Raw genomic sequence first — 21,764 nt, forward strand, 5'->3', positions numbered from 1 at the left:
TTTTCCATTTTAGCTGCTCCAAACCCCTATGACTTTGAGGAAGTTATCTACGTATCTGATTTTGAGAAATACAGCTCAATGGAAAGCCCACAATATTGCACAGTTGTTCCATGTCCTTCTCCCTTCTGTTTGGGCTTTTATAATCATAATTGGCATATGTTATTCAGGAAAATAGGCATTTTTTCTTAAGCTCATGAAATATTTTCTAACTAATGAAATTAGTTACCATTACAGATAAGGATAACCAGTAGTCATCAGGCATTTAAGGAAGATAGACATCAAATGTAATTAACCCCTGAGAAATAGAGACAATTATGAAAACAAAAATCCTGATGAAAAAATGAAATAGTACATATAAAAGTTAAAAGAAATGATTGATAAACCAAATTATTCTGTGGACTGAGTAGCAGAAAAAACATAGCTGATATAATCAGATTTGTGAACTGGAGTTTTCCAGAACACAGTGCAAAAGTACAGAGAGATTGATCCAAGCTAGAGCCACAAGTTCCATTGGAATAAGAGTTTTAGAAGATGAGAATGCTATGGAGGAAATATTAAAAAAGTGACAGTTTCCTAGGTGTAATGAAAGACGTTGGTCTTAAAAATGGAAGTGGTCCACTCATTTACAAAGACCAGTGAAATTTTAGGACACTAAAGCCAAAATCCTGAATACTTTCAGTGAGAAAAGCTCTTGGCCACAAATAGTTATCAGATTAGCATCAGATTTTATATTGTAACATCAAATGCTAAAACAGTAGAGCAATGTCCTCAAAGTGAATATGATTTTGAACCTAGAATTCTATCATTAGCCAATTTTATCAGACATAAGGGCAAGATATAGATGTTTTCAGACAAAGAATCGAAAGTCGAACACCCATAAACACTTTTAAATAATAAATTGGAAACAAAATAAAAAATAAACCTGAAAGAAAAATAGTATGAATTCAGCAAATAGGTATGAATAATTTTTGTCTTCTTAAATTTTCACTTGGAAATTTTTAAACACCCTTCAAAGAAAGTAAACTGTTCTTTGGAAAGGAATAAAAGTGAGATAGAGTCTAATAAGATTTAATTGATATATCAATACTATTTCCATTGTAATAGACACTCTTAACCTCCCAGATACTGATTTGAAAGGGAGCCAACATGCTTCAGTTTCTGTAAATCATATTAATACTCATACCATAATGTGACCAGCCCTGTCTAGTAGACAGTATTGAAGCTGAGACATTATTGGAAGAGTTTTTTAAAAAGTCTTCAGTAAGGTGGTTGGATTCAGGATCATCATATAAAAAGAAACAGCTTTCCTCCCAATTAGTGGTAAAGAGTTGGACATTATCTCATTTGTATTTAATAACATTTCTAATTTGTATTTTGTAATAGCTACAGAACCTGTTACATACTAACATAAAAAAACATTTAATACTTGTTCCTGAGTTAGAACATTCCTCTCCCTCCCAGTCCCTACTATCAATATAATTTCATTTCTTAGAGGAATTTTTTGTAGAGCTTGACAAGCTAAACTACTTCTGAAATTCACTTGGAAGGGGAATGCATAGGAATCCTGGGGAGAGGGGCAAGCATGCAGACTAGTTTGCCTTACTAAGTATCAAACCATATTATAAAGTTAAAATAAGTAAAAGTCTTGTAACAAGAACTTTAGAGGAAACAAAATGCACATATATTTAGAAATTTAATGTCATAAAGGTGGAGTTATACATTAGCGAGCAAAGAGTACACTCACTAGTCAATAAATGCTGCATAGAAAATTAACTATCATTTGGATAAATTGAAGTTTTAATCTTGCTAACATAAATTGAAGTTTTAATCTTGCTAACATAAATTGCAAAATCAAGTTTATTAAAGTGCAGCTGTCTGCAACTATCTGAATTTGTTATCCAAACACAATATCCGGTTAGGTTTGGATTTAAGGCATATTTTTTATTACTCTGAATTCTGAAGGTTTTCCTATGTAAGACAGAAAGTTCATAAGCCATAAATGAAAAGATGGATATTTTTGACTACATCAACATTTAATATAACATGTCATATGATGAATGAATGAATGAATCTATATAAAAAATTCTGTTTTTTATGAATTCTATATTGTAGGGTAGAAGAAAATGCTTTCTGTGATTACTTGTTTAAAATTTTTGTTTTTAATTTCTTACAGATCAAGGTGTAGCAAAGCCAGTTTTTAGTTTCTTGAACAACAGTTCCTCTAATTCAAGTACACCAGCCACTTCATCTAGTGGCAGCATATTCGGTAGTTCCACCTTTTCCTCCAGTGCGCCTGTGACCGCCTTTGTGTTTGGACAGGCCAGCAATCCTGTAAGCAGCTCTGCCTTCGGTAACTCTGCTGAATCTAGTACATCTCAGTCTTTGCTGTTTTCTCAAGATAGCAAACCAGCAACCACATCCAGCACGGGCACCACTGTTACCCCATTTGTCTTTGGTCCAGGAGCCAGCAGTAACAATACTGCCACCTCTGGCTTCAGCTTTGGAGCTACAACCACATCTAGCTCTGCAGGTACTTAAAAAAAAAAAAACACATACATGTCTTACTTGGATTGCCTTTAATAATATGTATATCAACTCTTAGGAAAGAACATTTTTATCACAGGTTATCGCAAAATGGCATGGATACCTTTAGGTCATCTATACGCAGGATGTTGTAGTTATTCACTGTCGGGTACAATGTACATTTTGTGTCCAAGTTTAGTATAATTAACTCTTGGAAGGAATTTTTCTGATCTCAGCAAGAGTGTCATCTTTAGTTTTTCGAAGTGTCCTTTTTGAAATGTTAAGTTGTAAGTAACCAGACACTGGAGGTTATTTTATTAGACACAGGTTATTTATCAGTCCTCATTATGCAATATATACCTGATTACAACACTTCTGGAATGTGATAAATTTCTGGTAAGAGGTCACTTGCTTTTTTAGATATATTCCTTTCGCCCAAAAATCTTGACTGTGAAGGTGGGGAGTTTTGTTAATAGAAGTTTTAGTTAATATGGATTCTATATAGTTTTACTAAACAGTGCTAGAATTGTATTCCTACAGTTCTTAGAATCATTATTCAAAACTTGGTGGGATTTGTTCAGCAAGGTAAGAGAGTCTGAAAAGAAGCTCGAAATTAACTTTTTAGTATATAGAGATTTCTTTAGGATTATCTCATTTTAGGTTTCATGGTGATTTAAGTATTTCTTTGGGCCTCTAGGATCCTCCTTTGTATTTGGTACTGGACCTTCAGCACCATCTGCCAGCCCAGCATTTGGTGCTAATCAGACCCCAACATTTGGACAAAGTCAAGGTGCCAGCCAGCTGAATCCCCCACGCTTTGGATCTATATCATCTTCAGCAACATTATTTTCTGCTGGTTCTCAGCCTGCACCACCTACTTTTGGGACAGTGTCAAGCAGTAGCCAGCCTCCTGTGTTTGGACAACAGCCTGGTCAGTCGGCATTTGGCTCTGGAACAGCTCCTAATTCCAGTGAGTGTGTGGTAGTGATGTAGTTTGTATCTGCACTTAGGTTCTATATGTATTAAATATAATTTTTTTCTTTGAACTTTGAGACCATTCATGTTGTATTATTTTTTTATTGTGTTTTGTCCACAGAATAGAGATGTGTATGTTTAGTCTTACCTATAAACCACAATCTAAACTTTGACCTAATTTTAAGCATTTTTAAAAGGTATTAAAAGCATTTGATTAAAATGTGCTTATTTCTCAACTCTTTGATTTAGATATTGGATTCATTCAGTCTTATTTCTCCTCATCTGAATTTTGGGACACTAGCCTAGATTTCAGCTGTAGTGTTTTCTAATCCTCTTGTGATTAGATTTACCTCAGGATGTTATACCCCAATTCTAGTACTCTTTCCTGAGTCAGTCCAGCCAAGTTGTTATGACCTTTTTTATTAGATGATACTAGCCTTTTCACTTGACTTGCATATTTAAATAAATATTCCTACAGTTTATAAAATATGGATAATCACATTGTATTATGACATTTCCTCAAAATTGCACTGGGTATATTTTTCTAATTGTGAAATATAATCATGTAGAAAAGCATGAAACAAATGTTTGTTTACTACCTTTTTTGTATCTCTCTTTGATCACATTTCTCTCTTTCCCTGCTTTTACGGTAATCACTTTTCTTGGGTTTTATTGAAAGTTAACTACTTATATATGCATCTCTAGAAAATATAGTTTTGCCTAATTTTTAATATATAAATGGAGCCTTATTCTATTCAGTCATTTGATTTTTGCTTCTTTCATTGTATCTTATTTGTAAGGTTCATCCGTGTTATTGCATGTTTGTTCATTTTCATTGCTGTAATCACTTTATGAATATACTACAGTTTATCCACATACTGTTGATGAATGTTTGAGTTGTTTTTAGCTATTAGGAAATGCAGCTCTGCACATTCTTGTATATGTTCCTTGGGGCACATGTTTATTTTTCTATGGTCTACATACCTGGGAGAGGGATTGCTTAATTAAAAGGTGCACATGCGTATCTTATACTTCAGAGAAGATAATACAAACTTTCTGATGGATTGTTCCAATTCACATTGTACCATCTTTATATGAGGTTTCTCATATTTGGATTCTACATGATTTCATTTTTTATGAATTATTTTTAAAAGATTTTTTGGGCCATTTTTCTGTTTAGTGGTTTTGCTTTTCTTGTTGATTTATAGGAGTTCTTTTATGTATTCTGGATATTAGTACCTTGTCAGTATATGTAGCAAAATTTCTCCTGTTTTATGACACATGTTAACCATTTTAATCAGAATTTATCGATATTTTTTTTCTCCCAGTTTGGAATTGGAGAATTTAGCTCTTTCACACAGGTAACATTTACCTTAATCCTCCTAATACAGTAACACTATATAATTAGATCAGTATTCTGAGTATGCAAATGCTGTGTGGTATACTGTGATTTTCTTTCCTATACAACATTTTGTTTTCTCTAGCATAAATGATTCCCTCTTTGTTAACATTTTCTTTGTATTTATCATTAGTTATAGCTAACTCTTCTCTCATTTACACAAAGCTCTTCTCAGTATTTTCAAATACATTGGCTGTTTTTCAGTATCTGAAAGAACTCACAGAATCTTCTAAATTGCTCCTCCCATCAGGCTTTCTGTTGAGGCCTACTGTTCAACTGGGGTCTTAGGGATCTCTTTTTACCAATTTTCTTGGAGATTCCTTTTCAAGGAATTTTTCTTTCCTGGATGTCATGTTTTCTTCCCTCTTTTTCTTTTGTTTTGATAGAGCCAATCTTCTCATGATTTCTTAAGGATTCAGGGAAGAAAAATTTGAGACTTTAGATTTCTGGAAGGATCTTTATTTTGCCCTATGTTTGGTTGAACAAAGATTTGGATTGGAAATCATGTTCATAATTTTGAAGGCATTTCTCCATTGTGGACTTTCTGGCCCCCAGAGTAGCTCCTGAAGTCTTCCTTGATCTTTGCTTTTTGACCTATTTCTTTTTTCTGGAATCTCATTAGAATCTTTTCCTTTACCTCTCATGTCCTGACTTATCAGAAGGATGTTCGTTGGTCTGAATCCATTTTTATCCATTGATTGTGTAAGGAATTTAGTTATGTCCTTTTGTGAACTTCCATTCTTGGGAATTTTCTTGAATTATTTTCTTTGAAGATTTTGTGCCACATTCTTTTAAAACTTCTGTTCTCTCCTTTTCCCCTGACTTCTTTGTCTTTTTTTTGCTTTCTGGGAAGATTTCTTCAATTTATCTTTTACTACATGTTCTGTTGAGATTTTACTTCCACTAGTATTACTTTTTAATTTCCAAGTGTTCCTTTTTGTTAGTGGATGTTTCCTTTTTATATCCTTCTGTTTTCAGTTCAGAAGGGTTATATATTGCTCTTGAAGATATTATTGATGAGGGTTTTTTTTTTTTCTTAAAGCTTTTGCTTAGTTTTCTTCATATTGTTTTTCTCTATTTTGGTCTTAGTTTCTTATGAAATACTTTGCTCAAATGTCTGGTGCTTCTTGATTGTCTACTCATAGTTTTTTGAGTTATTAAAAATCGTAGTGATAATATTTAACATGAGCTCTACTCTTTAAGTGTACAATACAAACTTATGTTGTGCAGTAGATCTCTAGAACATACTTATCTTGCATAACTGAAACTTTATATCCACTGAATAACAACTCCCATCCCCTGCCATCCTTGCTCCCACCTGCCACCATTCTTCTCTCTGCTTCTGTGAATTTGGTTGTTTTGGATACCTCATATAGTGAAATCATGAAGTACTTATCCTTCTGTGACTTGCTTATTTCACTTAGTGTAATGTCCTCTAAATTTCATCCATGTCTTTGCATATTGCAAGATTTCCTTTTTAAAGGCTGAATATTATTCCATTGTATGTATGTATATACATTATTTTCTTTATCTGTTCATCTGTCACTGAACATTTAGGTTGTTTGCGCATCTTGGCCATTGTGAATAATGCTGCGAATGAACATGAGAGTCCAAATATGTCTTTGAGATTCTGATTAAAAATTTTTTAGATATGTTTCTGGAATGGAATCATATGGTAGTTCTGTTTTTAATTTTTTGAGGAAACTTCAGACTGTTTCCCATAGTGGGTGCGCCGATTTACAGTCCTATCAGTAGTGGATCAGAGTTCCCTTTTCTACACATCTTCTCCAGCACTTGTTATTTCTTATTTTTCTGATAATAGCCATTCTAGCAGGTATAGTGATATCACATTGGGGTTTTGATTTGAATTTCTCTGATGATTAGTGATGTTGATCATCTTTTATATACCTTTTGGCTATTTGTATGTCATCTTTGAAGAAATGTTTATTCAAGATCTTTGCTATTTTTTTAATTGGATTATTTTGTTTTGTTTTTTTGTATTTTTTTATTGTTGACTTATAGGAATTCCTTATATTTTTTTAATATTAGCCCCTTATAAGATATTTGGTTTGCAAATATTTTCTCCCATTCTACTCATTTTATGAACGTAGGACACCTAAGCACCACATGATAATTTGTTGTACATGGATAAGGCATATAGATCTTGAATTTTATTGTAGATTTATATGACTTCCTATTTGCTTGGGAAGACCTGGACTTTAGTATCTTCAGGTCTTTCTGATTCCCCAGAGAAGATTCTTCCTATTCTCTGACCTGGAGGGTGTGTACATCCTGATTGCCAGTCTTCTGGGAGCCCAGTCAGAGAGAAAGGCTGCAGTTCTCAATATTCATTATATCAACCCTGCACTTCCTTAATCCTTCTGTTTTCAATATATTGTCCTTGCCTTTAAACTATGCGTGATGATCCCCAGTCCAGAGACCTCTCCAGGGAATAAAGCTCTGGTTTTCTGCTGAGGTAGAGGAGGAGAATGACTATCTTGTTTGGTGTTGGGGAGGCATTGAGTTGGGTGTCTGATTCTGCCATCCTTCCTCGTTTTTTTTTTTTTTTAAGTCACACCTTCATCCTTACTTCCAGAGGTATCTAGAGCCTAAACCTTTTGGTTATGTTTATTGTAAATGGAATTTCTTCTTTGCTTTCCCTGCCGCTAGTATAGTATTCAGCTTTAGTGAGCATTCCAGCTTTTATATTGTATTGCTGTTGTCTCCTCTCTCCCATCTTTGTAAAAATCTCTTTACTGTTATTTTAACATAATTTGTTTGATTCCACTATCTTTAACCAGAAGTCCACTCTGCCCCTTTTTCCTTGGTTATGGGTATGTTGGGTCACTTGTTGGAGGGTATGTTCTGTGTGTCAATGGAGAAAATACTTAATTTTAATTTTCTTTAAATTGACCATAAGACAGATAGCTTAATTCATTCTTCCTCCCTCCCTCCCTCCCTCCCTCCCTCCTTCCCTCCCTCCTTCCCTCCGCTTAATTCTTTACTATGTTTAGTATGTAAAGGGTCATTCATTTCTGGAAAAACTCATTTTTTACCTTAATGAAGTTTTTCTGCTTCAACTATTATAGGTTCAATTTTCCAGTTTGCCAGGAGCGCTACAAATTTCAGCTTCACAAACAATAATGCATCAGGAATATTCACATTTGGTGCAAATCCTAGCACACCTGCAGCCTCAGCCCAGCCTTCTGGTTCAGGGGGCTTTCCATCAGCAGCATTTACACTGGGGTAAGAACTGTTTGTTGATATGGAGAATTTAACATGGTATAAGGGTGTATGCATATGCATGAATGTATATGTGTTTTGTCTTTAAAAATCACAAAGGTGCTGTATAGTTTAGGTAAAATCAAGTATGTTCTCTAATATCAGTTTACTATATTGCAGTTTTGAAGGATCATAGCCTGAGAAAAATAGCAGAGAGGTTGTGTGTGTATTACAACAGAAAATGTGTTTACTTTAATATTGTCTCCCCCCCACCCCCACCCCTTCGTCACTGGTCACATTTAGCATTATACTATGATTCTAAAATTTTGTCTATATCATGTCACATTTTGAAGTTTTTATTTTTCACAGGTCAAATGGGAAAAATATGTTCTCTTCTTCTGGAACTTCAGTTTCTGGTCGCAAGATAAAGACTGCTGTTAGACGCAGGAAATAAAGATCACAGTGGTGTTATACACAACAGTTTTAACAACAGCTGGTGCCCTACTTTCACATACTGGATTGTACTACATGTTGGGGTTATCTGAAGTCAGATCTGCCTAAGGACTTCTTTAATTTTGGAATTTTCCTCCTTTTTCCTTTCTTTACAGAAGCCCCACCCTCAACTCCCACCACCCTTAAAAAAAAAAATAATAATAGCTAGACCGATGACTGATTCTTCAGCAAAAACATTTTATGATCCAGCAAGTTATCCACTGATTTGGCTTAGGCTGGCTGAATCCAGGAATAGAACCCGCTCAGCAAATGGCTTTGTATAGAACCTCTGTGTGCACTGCTGTGTGCGTTGATATATGCGTTTATGGAACGCATTGAAATTGTAATTATATCTGGGGAATTCTGTATAGATTAGAGGATGTCGAAATGAATGATTTCTATGCTGAGTTTGTGCTGGTGTATGTGTGAAGTGAGTGAATTGGGTGTATTGTGCACTAAAATTTTCTGATAGAGGAAGCCTGATTAAAGAATGGTCCATGCTAAGGACTTGTTAGATCTAGTTCCTTCTCCATTTAATAATTATATGCTATTTCTATATTTTCATTCTTCTATCACCTGTCTTGCCTTTTTCATTATTTTATTATGAAACGTGTGTAAATACAATTTTGTTTCTGTCCTTTTCGGCATAACATAAATCTGTGAACTTGAAATTTTAATTTTGTGTTAGAAATTTTTTTTTGTTTGTTTAGTCTTGTCTCAGATTTTATTATGTAAATCCCATTATTCAAAGTTGCCTAAATCCATTTGGAAATCTTTTAAAAAAAATTGGGGATTCTTAAAGTGAATTTATTGGCTTTTCTGATCCAGTTTTGTTTGGACCAAAAACCAGTATTGTATAAAGTATTAAGCATATATTTTTATATTTACTGAAATGGACTGTGGTGACTTTGGATAATAAGGAAAAGTTTAATATTAAAGCCATGTTTATTACAGTATAATTAACATGTAAAACCATGGGATAAATGCCATCAATAAAAAATTATGAAATACTTTTTGTTCTAGTGTTAACTCTAGAAGGAAATCTTCTTATAAAGATTGATAATGGTCAGATGAGAAATTTCAAGGAATGCTTTTAAGTGATTTGGATAACTCCTAAGTGAAGAGGAGAGTGTCAGACTTTACAACATATATAGAAGGTACCTTACTTTTGTCTGGTGCTAGGACTCATGCCTACTTCACATATAAATTGGCATACCTTTTTAAAAGTCGAAAATAAACACACACAACCATTTGTTTGTGCTTGTATCTTCCTTGATAACTAGACACAGTTTAATGAGTTTTTAGAGATACATGCCCAAAGCAGGTCACAAAAACTTCATTTGTCCTTTTGTGTAATTTCTTTTGGATTATTTTACTGTTTTTTTTTAAAAAGATTTCTATGGTCCACAAAAGAACTCTGGGGGGACAGCTTTTGATAATTTTTTTCTTCAGTTTGAACATACCAGTTATGTTGTGCTGACTTATTTTGCTGAATTTCTGGTTGAAGTCTAAATTCAGAACTTTAAAATGTTTAGCTTTTGTTTCCGTGTTTACATGAAAATACATTTTTCTTATTAAAAATATTTAGGCCATCATCAAATGCTGGTTTTGGTGTAGAAATTTTGTATTTGTAATACTTTATTAATATACATTTGACATGGGCCTGTTTGGGGGCAAATGGTGATGGTGAATATTGGAAGAAGTAATGTTGAGAAGTTAATGCTTAACTCAATTGTAGGTTCATTCATTCTTACCCTTTCTCTAAGTCCATATGGATGGGAGTATTAGGCTTTCTAGTCTGGGAAAGACTTCATAAGAAATGTGGTAGAAATAATGTCTTTTTAGCACTTTTTTTTTTTTAAACAAGTGACTTCCATACAAGGCGACCTCTCAAATGAAATTCTCTTGCCTCCAAAACGAAAGTCTCTAGGGCTGTATTCAGGACTTGGGACCTGTGTTTCCCATCTCAATGGCTGTAATTTTCAGGCTGCACATGGCAACCCTGGAGTACACTTAAGGTGGAAGCTCTAAACTCCAGTCTGTCTCTACTCCAACCCATCATAGGTATCTCCTTATTGGACTGATTCAGACTACAGGCCCACTTCTGATCCACTCCTTGTGGCTGTGACAGCAGCCTTGGGTAGGCTGGGGTTATATGTTCTGTTATGGGCTGTTATTAAAGAAGGGGAAACATTATGGAAGGAAAACAATAAAAGCCCACTTCTCATGCTGAACCAATGAGGAATCATTTTTACCTGAAAATCTCAAGGGAGGAAAGCCATATGCAGAAATATTGAATAGTCAGGTATGTTTGTATAATTTGGTCAAGAGGGTTGGTAGTTCTCACTGAATGTATATCAACTTGGTGGGATGTGTCAAATGTATATTCTAGGACCTCATCAGATTCATTCACCTGGATCTGGATAGGTTCCAAAAATCTGCCTCATTAAATAAGCACCTGGAAGACTTGCCAATTTAAGTGTTAGGTTGTTGTTTTTGAAATGAATGATTTCAAGCATTAAGAAAATACAGTTCAGACAATGGAAAAATTTTATCTTTAAGCTAGCTACTTAATATTGGCTACAAATTCTCTCCTGAAAATTACGTAATTAGGATTTTATTATTTGAAGTAAGTGTTGGGCTAATTTTAACAATTTATAACCAGGCCTTAAACTTCCTGATTTAGCTTGGGAAGAATTTGTATTGTATTAGTAGTCATGCATCCCCTGATGGGGGTACTTTCTGAGAAATGTTAGGCAGTTTGCTGTGTGCTTACACAAACCTGTATGGTATAATAGCCTGTTGCTCCTAAGCTACAAACCTATATACCATGTTACTGTACAGACTACTGTAAGTAGTTGTATTGTGCTATGTATGGCATACATGATGGCTATGTCACTAGGCAATAGGAATTTTTAGCTCTATTGTAATCTTGTGTGACCACTGTTGTATACGTGGTCCATGTTGACTGAAACATGTAGCACATTTCCAGGGCCCGTTTAAAGTTTGAAACTCTGGAAATTTTATAAAGATTAGGTCGTGTGTTTAATGAAAACTGAGAAACTTGGTACAAAGGAAATAGGTATGTTGGGTCTAGCTGTTGTACACACCACCTGTATGATCATGTCAGAGTCTTCACTTCTCACAGGCAACTTTTTAAAACATCACAGAAGTCCACTGTAATTCCACAATATGTAGTTTGTAGCTGGGCTAACAAAATAGCACATCACTATGGGACTCGGACCAGGCCATGGTTTAACTACATTTATCTACTATCTTTACCCTTCAAGGACCTGTTTTGTATCCTGTCCTCTAGAGTTGTCTAAAGGTTAGAATAAGAAATGCTTTTAAGATGAGAACAAGGTTTAAATTTCCCAGCTGAGTCATTTACTAGCTATGAGATTTTGAATTTCTGGTTCCTCATGTGTAATATTGGTCCTTAATATCTTAATAGTTGGGATGGATTAACAACTTTTAAGGACACGATTAGTTTAACATTAAGCTTAGTCATCTATGGGTAACTAACTTTTGAGTGACTCGCTAAAAGAATATATCCCAAAAAGCAGGTGATTGTTTTGTTAGACTTCGATTTCTGAAAGCACTAGAGTTGACTGCTAGCCATTCTAAAGACAGAGAATGCTAGAAAAGCTATTTGGAAGCAAGGTCTCCTTTAGACGATTCTAGAGCAAACTTTCTCAAAGAAATGGGCAAGACACAAATTCATTGGTGACCAAGTATTTATTGAGACAATACAAACTGGTGGCATACAAATTATTAAAAATAGAATGCTGAATTTATTTAAAGGCAGGCCATCAGATACTGTTTGTGGGTCAAGCCCTACTATAATGAACTGCAAGGAAATACAGAGTCTGAAATGCACTTCATCCAGGTAAGTACATATTGTAAAATGGGGGTGGGGAATGGCAAGTAATTGAAATACTTGTCTGATTTTAGGAATACTATTATTTAGAAATATCCTTCAAAAGAAACAATAGTCTGTTTTTAATAGGGATAAGGGTAGAATGAACATGCTTAGTGTCCCTATTCCCCTCAAACCTTTATTCCCAAGTAGAAAATAAATTTTTAACTCCTTTCTAGTATACTGGATATACTTATGTGTAAGTTATTTAAGGGTACAAATCTTTCAGTCAAAATTTTTACCACCATTTGAAACAAAACAGTGAAGACTCACTTTTATAATTTAGACAAAGAGGCCCTCAAATATGTTCTTTTCAATCCTAAATATTTGAGTAAAATTGGAAGGTAAATATGTAGGAAAGTAACTTCTGAACCAGTCCAACACAAGTATCAGTTGGGCAATACTGTAAAGGCTTGCTATCCAAAGAAGTAGTGGCTTAATATCTGTAGTCAGATTTGTCTAAAAGTAAGGCTTGCCATCATTCACTTACCTACGCTAGGCCCAGCATGAATATTAATATAAGACTTTGTCAAGGTGCACTAGCCACTTGGGCTATCTTTAGTAATGGGTACCGAAATTTTCTAGATGCCTAAGTTAGCTGCTTGTTCTGTGGTTTTATTTAGGCACATTCATTGAAATAGTATTCTTAGTCCAACTCCTAATTTTTGTTACCTTATTATGTTGTAAAAGTGATGAATAATGTTTGTACTATGAAGACAAGTTTCTTTTTGCCTTTTTAGGCTAGAGCTTCAGCATTTCTATAAATGACATATTAAATAGAAAAGTGTTTTTGAAAAGAGGGATTCTCCATTCTTTACGACCCCAGAGAAAAAATATGGCTTTCCACTGTTACGTCATTTTTTTTTTCTTCCAATGATGTGGGAATCAAAATCTCTTCCTGGTGCTGAATTCATAAATAGAAAAACTTAGATTTTTTTGTTTTAAAAGCAGACGAAATAATAATACTTATGTTTATTTTATAGGGCTATGTAGTATAACTTGAATCCTGAGATGGATCAAAATGAGCCTATACAGATAATAATCTGAATGACATATATAGAAAATGTGCAGTATTTTAAGTATAACAAACTGTACTACTTACTTGCTTTTGTTTTACTATAAAAATAAATAGCCTAGATGGTAAACCAATCAATTATCTGAGGGGAAATAATACATTCAAGATAAATTCCAGAGTTACATGACTGAAGGACATTTCAACTTGAATTCCCAATCACTGAAAAAAATAGTGTATACAGGTAATGCTAATGTATAAATGGTAAACTTATGTAACATTTCCCAATTTCTAGTCTAATAAAACTTTAGTTTTATTTATTTTTACTTACTGTGAAGGGCCATGACACTTAACTCCAGAGGCTACAAGTGAATGATCTGTTTAATAATACTTTGACACACTTTAACTGATAGGCTTTCTGTAATGTTGAATTTAATAAATTATTTTGGAAAACATGGTTTATGAAGTTTTACAATAAAAAGGTATTAATAAGGACACCGTTAAGGTTTCTATAACTATCAAATGTGAACATTTTCAGTTTTAAATATCAAAAAAATCACTTTAAAAATTGATAATGGTAATAAATGTCTTGCATTTGCTAATAAAACCAAAACTAAAGCCTAGATTGATCCTTGAAACTGTCCAACACAATTTAGTGTTTTTTTGGTTTTTTTTGGGGGGGGGCGGCGATAATATCAGAGTTGGAGAAAATGCGTAAGAAACAAAACTTAGTTCAGGTATATCTCAACACAGCTAATTGGGCCATCTAACAAAAGCATGCTCACACACTTGAAACTCCACAACTCTGCTTCGATAAAATAAATTAAAATGGCAGTACACAAAGTATTCCTTTGCTTAACATTTTCCTCAAAACATCATCCATGGCAAGCCCAAAATAAAAGCTTTTGGCCCATAGATCCAAAGACCTTAGAATAATGTCTGGAAATGCTACTCTTCCTTGTTTTAGAACAGTCCGTAATGGGAAAATTGCTAATATTTCACAGGCTACCAGTATTTAATCATGAAATACTAAGACTTAACTCCTTGATGTTTCAAACGTTATGGAACTATATAAAATATAAAAAGACTAATGTGAATATCTTGCGTATAAATAGAAGTTATTACTCAGAATACTGAAAAGCACTAATACTTTCTTCATGCTGCACACATACTGGGAATAATGTTTTACAGTAAATATGCAACAGTTTGATGGAATTTTTCCCCACATACTTATATTGATTTAGGGCACTGAAAATACTTGCACATGAATTTTTAGTTAAATTTACAGTGAAAATTTACTCTCCCCCCCCCATTAAAAGCAATAACTAACTTACCTTTTCTTTAATAAATATTAATATAGCAATGACAATACTTTTTCATCATCATGCAAACTTGCCCCCAAATACATGTTTATGCATTAAGAATAGTTGTAAAGTTACATCATTCCTACAGTAAACTGCAGTACAGATTTTAAAACTTCAGGTAAGGGAAGTGCTAGGCCTGTCTCACTTGCCCCTTTCTCTTGCCTCTAACATATGCCTCCTGGGCTGGGAGATAAGTGGATTAGAGTTGTATCCCCACTCCCTCTCAGCAAAAAGCAAAGAACAATTTCCCCAAGAAGTGTTAACTGAAAGATGAGTAATGTGTTTACAAAACACAACTGGATGTTTTCCATCATTTTGGGATAAACCAAAATTAAGTTTCATTTGGAGATTTCAAAGCTGAAAATGCTTTCAGCAAATTCTAATGCCTTAGATCTTAGCATATATTGTCCATTGTTGATTATAAGACCACTTGCCTTCTTTTCAATCTAAAATTTTAACACTTGAATTTAACAGGTTTTCTTCTGGCAAAGTTCTTTGGCATTCAAGTAAAATCAATACTTTCAGAATAGTCACCTGCATCACACTGGAGTGACTGCTTTAATTTCTAAATCATCAATTAACGTAACCCAGGGATACTGATGGCCTTGATACATAATTTAGTCTCGTCATTATTCCAGAGAGTATGGAATTCAGGGCTTTTTGAGGCATCATCTGACCCCATTTCTTTTTACCACAATGGTTCCTGCTACAATGTCATAGGCTGTTCGATTATGCTGAAAAAACAGCAGTGTGATGAAAGCAGGGAAAAAAGAAGCAATAGAAAAATTCTTGATCAAAGCTCGTATAGTGGACCTAAAATTAAAAAACAAAGCAAAAAATATCAGATAAATTGTATACCAACCACATACAGATGAACAGTATTCTATCAAGTTCAAAATATGTATTTAAAACATTCAAAGTACAGTTGAGAGAATTTTTACCTTTGTATCATTATATTATGATCAAACCATCTCGGGTAGTTCTAAAGACTTTATCAATATAAAAGACTAGAACTTTCACATTAAAAGCAGTTATATGGGACCTAAAGTTTATAGCATTTTGCCAGAAGAAAGTAACTATTCCTTTATCTTTTCTATCATCACTCATTCCTGTTTTTAGTATCTTCTAAATTGAGTATGTTTCCTGCAGTCCCATTTTCTACCTTCTATGAAGCACTAGCATTTTAAATTACTGTATATTCTTTTATCAGCTTGTTCTTGTGGTATCCTGTGATTTAAAAAAGCTTAAAAATTTTTTTTTGACAATAGCTTAGAATGGAGAATTATCCTACTTTATGTTAGATTTCTGCCTTTTAGCGCACTGAGAGACTATAGAAAAGCACCGTGGCTAAGAGTGTGGGCTCTGAATCCAGACTAGTTGGTTTCAGATCCATTTCTACCAGTCATTAATTGTATTACACATCTGTAAAAAGGAGATAATAGTACCTATAGTACCTATCATAAGGTTAGGATTTAGTTAGTTAATACATACACAGTGTTTATAAGAGGAGCTCAATAAACATTAGTCATTACTGACTCATTAAAATTAGCAGCCAGGATTATTATAAACACAAAATTGTAAGGAAATTTTGAGGATCTCAGCGAAATCAAGGTTTTTAGAGTCTTCCATTTATATTTCTTTATATAATAATCCAGCTCTGAATCATTCTGGCAATTATTCCTGCCAGTATCTTGTTTTGCTCAACTGATTACCACCTACTCACCTCCCCAACTTCCATTATCACTATGTGTACCTTCCCCTAGAGCCAGATGCCAACAGCTAGCCATGAGTACTGGGAGTATTACAAAGGGGTGGGGGGAGGGCAGAATGTGTGCATTCAGTTATCAAAACTCTTACTGCCTATCCAAGATGGGATAATGACAGGCTCAAAGAAGATCAGCAACTGACCCAATATCCGCAGATCTAGAGAATAATAAAGCTAGGCATGGAGTACTGACATAAGTAGCATCAACATTCAAATTGCCCTCTCATTATTGTGACTTTTATTTCATAAAATGTTTCTCTTGAAAATGTATACTGAAGAGGGGGTCTACAATCATATTAATATAACTGAAAAATACTCAAACTTTGTTTTACCCTTAATGTAAGCCTATTTATTTACTCTATGCCTTGAAGAAAAAATACCAACATCTTAAAAATACTATGTCAAATGGTATAACTTATGAATTATATTGATTACTATAAAGTATAACAACCACATATAAATGAATAATATTCTATCAAGAAAGAACACTATCGAGAAAATAAAGCATTATTTTAAGTACATAGTGGATTAAGCTAAGGAAAGAACTTACGTTGTGATGCTAACATTTGAGGAAGGAATCACTAAAACCCGACTCGGTGCAATAAGCACTGATGTATCACATGTCACAACTCGAAGCCCCAGCAGGAACTTCCCTGGGGTAGCTCCACCTGCTCCCCAAATGCAAATTATCTAAGGAAAGAGGATAATTTAAAAATAATTTACTAACTCAACTAAACCAATTTTAAAGGTAAGTCTTCCTTTAAAAGTAAGTTGCCATATTATTCATGTCTTAAAAATTTCAAGTTGACTTTCACAGAATATCAAAGGTTAACCTTTTAATGCATTTCTGCAAGTCTCTAATGTCTTTAATACCATCAGATGTCTACTGTAATATTTCTCTATGACCCATTATATTTTTTAGCAAGTTGTTTCTATGGAAAAACATTTCAAGTTCCACAATCAATTACAAGTATATTTTTGGACCATGAGACTGAAAATATACTACAAAGAAATTATAAAATGTCTCCACTCAGAACGTTGTTTTTGTTTGTTTGTTTTTTAAACTTGAGAAGTATTGTTAAAGAAAACCTTTTTATCTTGGGCTGATAATCTAAAGTTAGATTATTAAATATTAACATTTGCTGAAGTCAGTAGCTTACCTCATAGAAACAAACTAATAATCTGTATATAAGAGCCACAACCATCATTTTCTGCAAGTCTTCCATTGATGTGTCTTCATCTATTTCTTCTATTATATAATGCATAGCAAACTTAGAGATATCCCTACACAAAATAATAGTTTTGGGTTATTAAGAATTAGTTATCAAGCAGTTGTATTTTTTGTTTGTTAGTATAAGTCATAAATTTTAACTGAAATTCTAACCTAATCTTTAGGTTTTCAACCATCTAGTTTTATAAAACACTCATTAGCTTATTCAACAAATAAGCAGCACTATCATAAGCAGGCACTATACTAGCCCTGGGAATATAATGGTGAGTGAACTCAACATGGTCTCTGCTTTCATGGAGATTTTAACCACGCAGAGAAAGCAGAACAAAATAATAAAATGGGATGAGAACTTGTGAAGGCATCCCAGAAATGACATTTTTGCTGAGATTTGAAGGATGAAGAGAAGTTAGCCAGACTAATAAGGGAGAAGTATCAGAGAGAGGGACTACAAAGAAAGAAAGCCTTGGAACAAGAGTGTGATGGAAGCTGTAAGCAGTTTGGTATGTCTCAAATACTAAGTATGAGGGGTGACAGTGATTAAGAAGCAAGGGCATCTGTTAAACCACATGAAGATAAGACTTTATCCTGATGGCAATGAGAAACCACTGAAGGGTTTTAAGGCAGGAGAGGAACAAAATCAATTTATGATCTCTTTGGTTCTATATCATAGATTGGACTGAGATAATACAGGAGACTAAGATACCAGTTAGAAGACTTTTGCTATAATGCAAACAGGAGATGACAGTAACTGGAGAAGCAATAATGAAGAAAAATGGCCCGAGAGTGAAGAGGGAATGTTTTGGGCTATTCAGGAGATTCAATAGAAAGGAGTTGGTATTTGATTGGAAATGTAGGGGTAGGAGAGGGAGAGACAGAAAGGAATCACCGTAAAACTCAGGTTCCTCGCAAGGGCCCTGAAATTTGACTACAAGGGTTTGTATCTTGACTGTCACTTACTACCTTTGTAACTTGGTCAATTCTGGGCTTCTTGTAAACCCAAATTTCAATCTATAAAATGGAGGTATTAACCTCTACAGCTCATAGTGGTGGTAGGATTAAATAAAAATCCATATAAAGAGGTGAGGTCAACCTATGTCTAGCATGTAGAGAGTACTTAGCAAGTGACAACTGCTATTATGATTATTAATCTGAAAAGATTATTATTCACATAAATGGATCGCTTTGCAGTTCACTTGAAACTTGCCTGATAGTATAAACAATCATATTTGGAAATGCCATCTAGCTGATTATTAATATAGTTCATCTACCAAAAACTTTTTATGCCTAGTAAGAGGGAAATGAGTTCCTGGCCTAAGAAAAGAGTTGAATAAAATTAAACCAGGTTTGGAGGCTCTTTTTTACCTAATTTTAATAGGTGAGATTCCCACAGATCTTACAGAATTAAGTGTTTTTCTCTCCTTTGTAGTCATTTCTTAAAACCAAGGAGAATAAAACCAAATCTGACACAGCTCTTATAAAGAAATCATGACACTGGCCACCAATTATCCATGTAGTTACTTGCAGGCATGAATAGAATTTCAAAACAAGATCTTTAGACAGAAGACATTAAAACCTTTCTGCAAATGGCCTTAACTTACTTTATTCCACTGAGATGCATAATGCTTAAGACAATGGTTGCTTTTATAAAGAAGAGAATAAAGAAATCCACCATTTCTGCCATAAATCTGTGGGCCAAGGATGGAATAACATACTCTCTGCCTGTAAATTAAAAAAAAAAAAAAGTTAGAAAAACCTAATCATTTCACATATGCCTTGGAACCCAAGCTAGGTAAATAAATGAAGAATGTAAAGTCAAGGTACAACTTGCTAATAAAATTTATAACTTTGCAACAATCACTGGCATTGACTCACTGACTCCACCAGTAGTACAATAATACATGTTAATAAAATACAGCAACACTATTTGTGAAAAGTTTAAAGTATGCTTTCGCCTCGATGTTTAAAAAATAATTTCACATAAATTTATTTAAGGTACTCAACACATTTTACTAGGGTCTCCTAGTAATAAGGAGAATCCAGGTGATCATAGCGTATGACACAAAATTAAACATATTTTAGTAAAAATCAAAGTTAAGTATAGACAATTCGTACAAAGTAAATCCCTGTGTTCCTCATTTTAAAACCTCCTATTCATTTAGTCTTGCTTTCTATGTTCTAAATCGACCTGTCATCCAAAATTCTAAATGAGATTAAATTCAGTGTGGCCAATTCTTGTTCCATACATCTGTGGCTGAATAAAAACTCTAAATAATAAAAGTAACTAATGCGAAATATTCTAATTCTCATAAAGAACATACAATATACAAAATTATTCAGCCAGGACCCAGCCAGAGGTTCAGAACTCCATTTGTATTCACGTAAATCTCCTTTTATATCCACCAGTTCCATTGTCCTTAATATATGGGTAATATGGAATATAATTAATATATTAGTTCTATATTACCTATATCATATTCTATAATATATAGATAACATAATAAAATCACGTCCGGATTATTTCCAGCATTACCAGTCAACTCCCCCACGCCACCCGCCATGTAGGTTTGCCATCTGAGAAAAATAAGCTTTGGATCTTATTCACTAGAACGAGGAAATCAAAGGGAGTGGTTCGAGGAGCAAAGATTTCTTTACACAAGGAAACGATTAGTCTCAGGAGCAAGGGAATCTATTCCGAGTGCCAAGTCTAAAGGTACTAAAAACTGTATAGCCTCTCTGTACAGTGTTTAAGGCCTGGGCAGACGATAGCCGAAGCACGCGGAGAAATACCAACCGCAGTAGCGGCAGCCGCGGCTGTATGCTATAAACTTGCCTCTGCTACCCCACAGTTCCCTGAAGACCCTTCTCCGCCCAACCTCTCGCTCGCGCTTCTCACCTGCCTGGCGCCCATTCTCGCTCGGGGTTCGCGAAGGGGCGGCGGATCCCACCCTCGTCACTGGGGCTGCCCGGACGGATCCCTGCACGTGAGGAGCCCGAGGTCCCAGGCCCGCGACTGGAGCAGGGGTGGTGAAGCCGGGCGCCGCCCCCGAGTCAGGGCCGGCAGCCGCGGCGCTCAGGAAGTAGAAGGGGTTGTAATAGCCCAGCTGGAGGGGCGGCGGCGCCGCGGCCTGGGGGACAGCGGTAGCGCCGCCCGAGGGGTAGCTCGGCGGGGGCGGCTGGGGACTGCAGTAGGTTGGGAAGGCGGCCAGGCCGCTGTGCCAGGTGAGGTAGCCGCAGTAAGACTGCCACAGCCACTCGTGCACCTGCCGGGAGTACTCGCGGGCGCTTAGTCGCGCCGGCTTCTCCCGCGGGGCCGCGGCCTCCGGCGCCTCGCAGCCCGCCGGCTCCTGCGGGCCCGCACCGGAGCTGGACGCCGCCTCCCCGCGCCTCCCAGGCTCGCGGGGCTGCTCCGACTCCTCGGCGGCGGCTGCAGTGGGCGCGAGGCCCGCGGGAGAGGGCCTGCCCGGGGCTTGGGGTTCGGCCTGCGGCCCGTCCCGGGGACGTGGGGCAACGGCGGCAGGAGGGCCTCTCAGGGAAGGGACTGGCTCGTGGTCCCCTCCGCTGTCGCCCTGCCCAGGAGGGCGGCCTCGGGCCTCCTCCGGCCCCTCTGCCATCGTCGCCTCAGCAGCACCCTCCGCTGTCTTGTCACTGCACCGTATCCCTCCCCCACTGGCCCCTCCCCAACGGTCCAGTCGCCACCGCAGCAGCCACCAGCGTCAACAATCCGCCAGCGGAAGCGGAAACCCCACCCGTCCGCGGCGTCGCCGGCCGTGGGGCGGGGCGGACAGGGCGGGGCGTGGGAGGCAGGGCGGGGCGTGGGAGGCAGGGCGGGGCGTGGGAGGCAGGGCGGGGCGTGGGAGGCAGG

At 36.1% G+C, this 21,764-nt stretch overlaps 2 protein-coding genes across 3 annotated transcripts in view; one reads left to right on the forward strand and one right to left on the reverse strand.

The window, feature by feature from the left end:
• Positions 1–9,861, forward strand: part of NUP153 (nucleoporin 153) — a 65,206-nt gene extending 55,345 nt beyond the window's left edge. For both annotated transcript variants that reach the window (XM_011362851.2, XM_011362852.2), the window contains 4 exons: positions 2,174–2,530; positions 3,221–3,493; positions 7,987–8,143; positions 8,489–9,861. In XM_011362851.2, coding sequence (XP_011361153.1) covers positions 2,174–2,530; positions 3,221–3,493; positions 7,987–8,143; positions 8,489–8,573 — 872 coding nt within the window. In that variant the 3' untranslated portion in view covers positions 8,574–9,861. The remainder of the gene's footprint in view (positions 1–2,173; positions 2,531–3,220; positions 3,494–7,986; positions 8,144–8,488) is intronic.
• A 2,469-nt stretch (positions 9,862–12,330) lies between these two features.
• On the reverse strand, positions 12,331–21,562 carry FAM8A1 (family with sequence similarity 8 member A1). Its single transcript, XM_011362853.2, has 5 exons — positions 20,796–21,562; positions 19,501–19,621; positions 17,832–17,955; positions 17,222–17,361; positions 12,331–15,719 (listed from the first exon to the last, which is right to left on the reverse strand). The coding sequence occupies exons 1-5, from the start codon at positions 21,511–21,513 to the stop codon at positions 15,575–15,577; spliced, it is 1,248 nt and encodes a 415-aa protein (XP_011361155.1). The 5' UTR covers positions 21,514–21,562; the 3' UTR covers positions 12,331–15,574.
• Between the last annotated feature and the right edge of the window lie 202 nt (positions 21,563–21,764).

Source organism: Pteropus vampyrus, unplaced genomic scaffold (assembly GCF_000151845.1).
Source record: "Pteropus vampyrus isolate Shadow unplaced genomic scaffold, Pvam_2.0 Scaffold80, whole genome shotgun sequence".
Classification (NCBI taxonomy): Eukaryota; Metazoa; Chordata; class Mammalia; order Chiroptera; family Pteropodidae; genus Pteropus; species Pteropus vampyrus.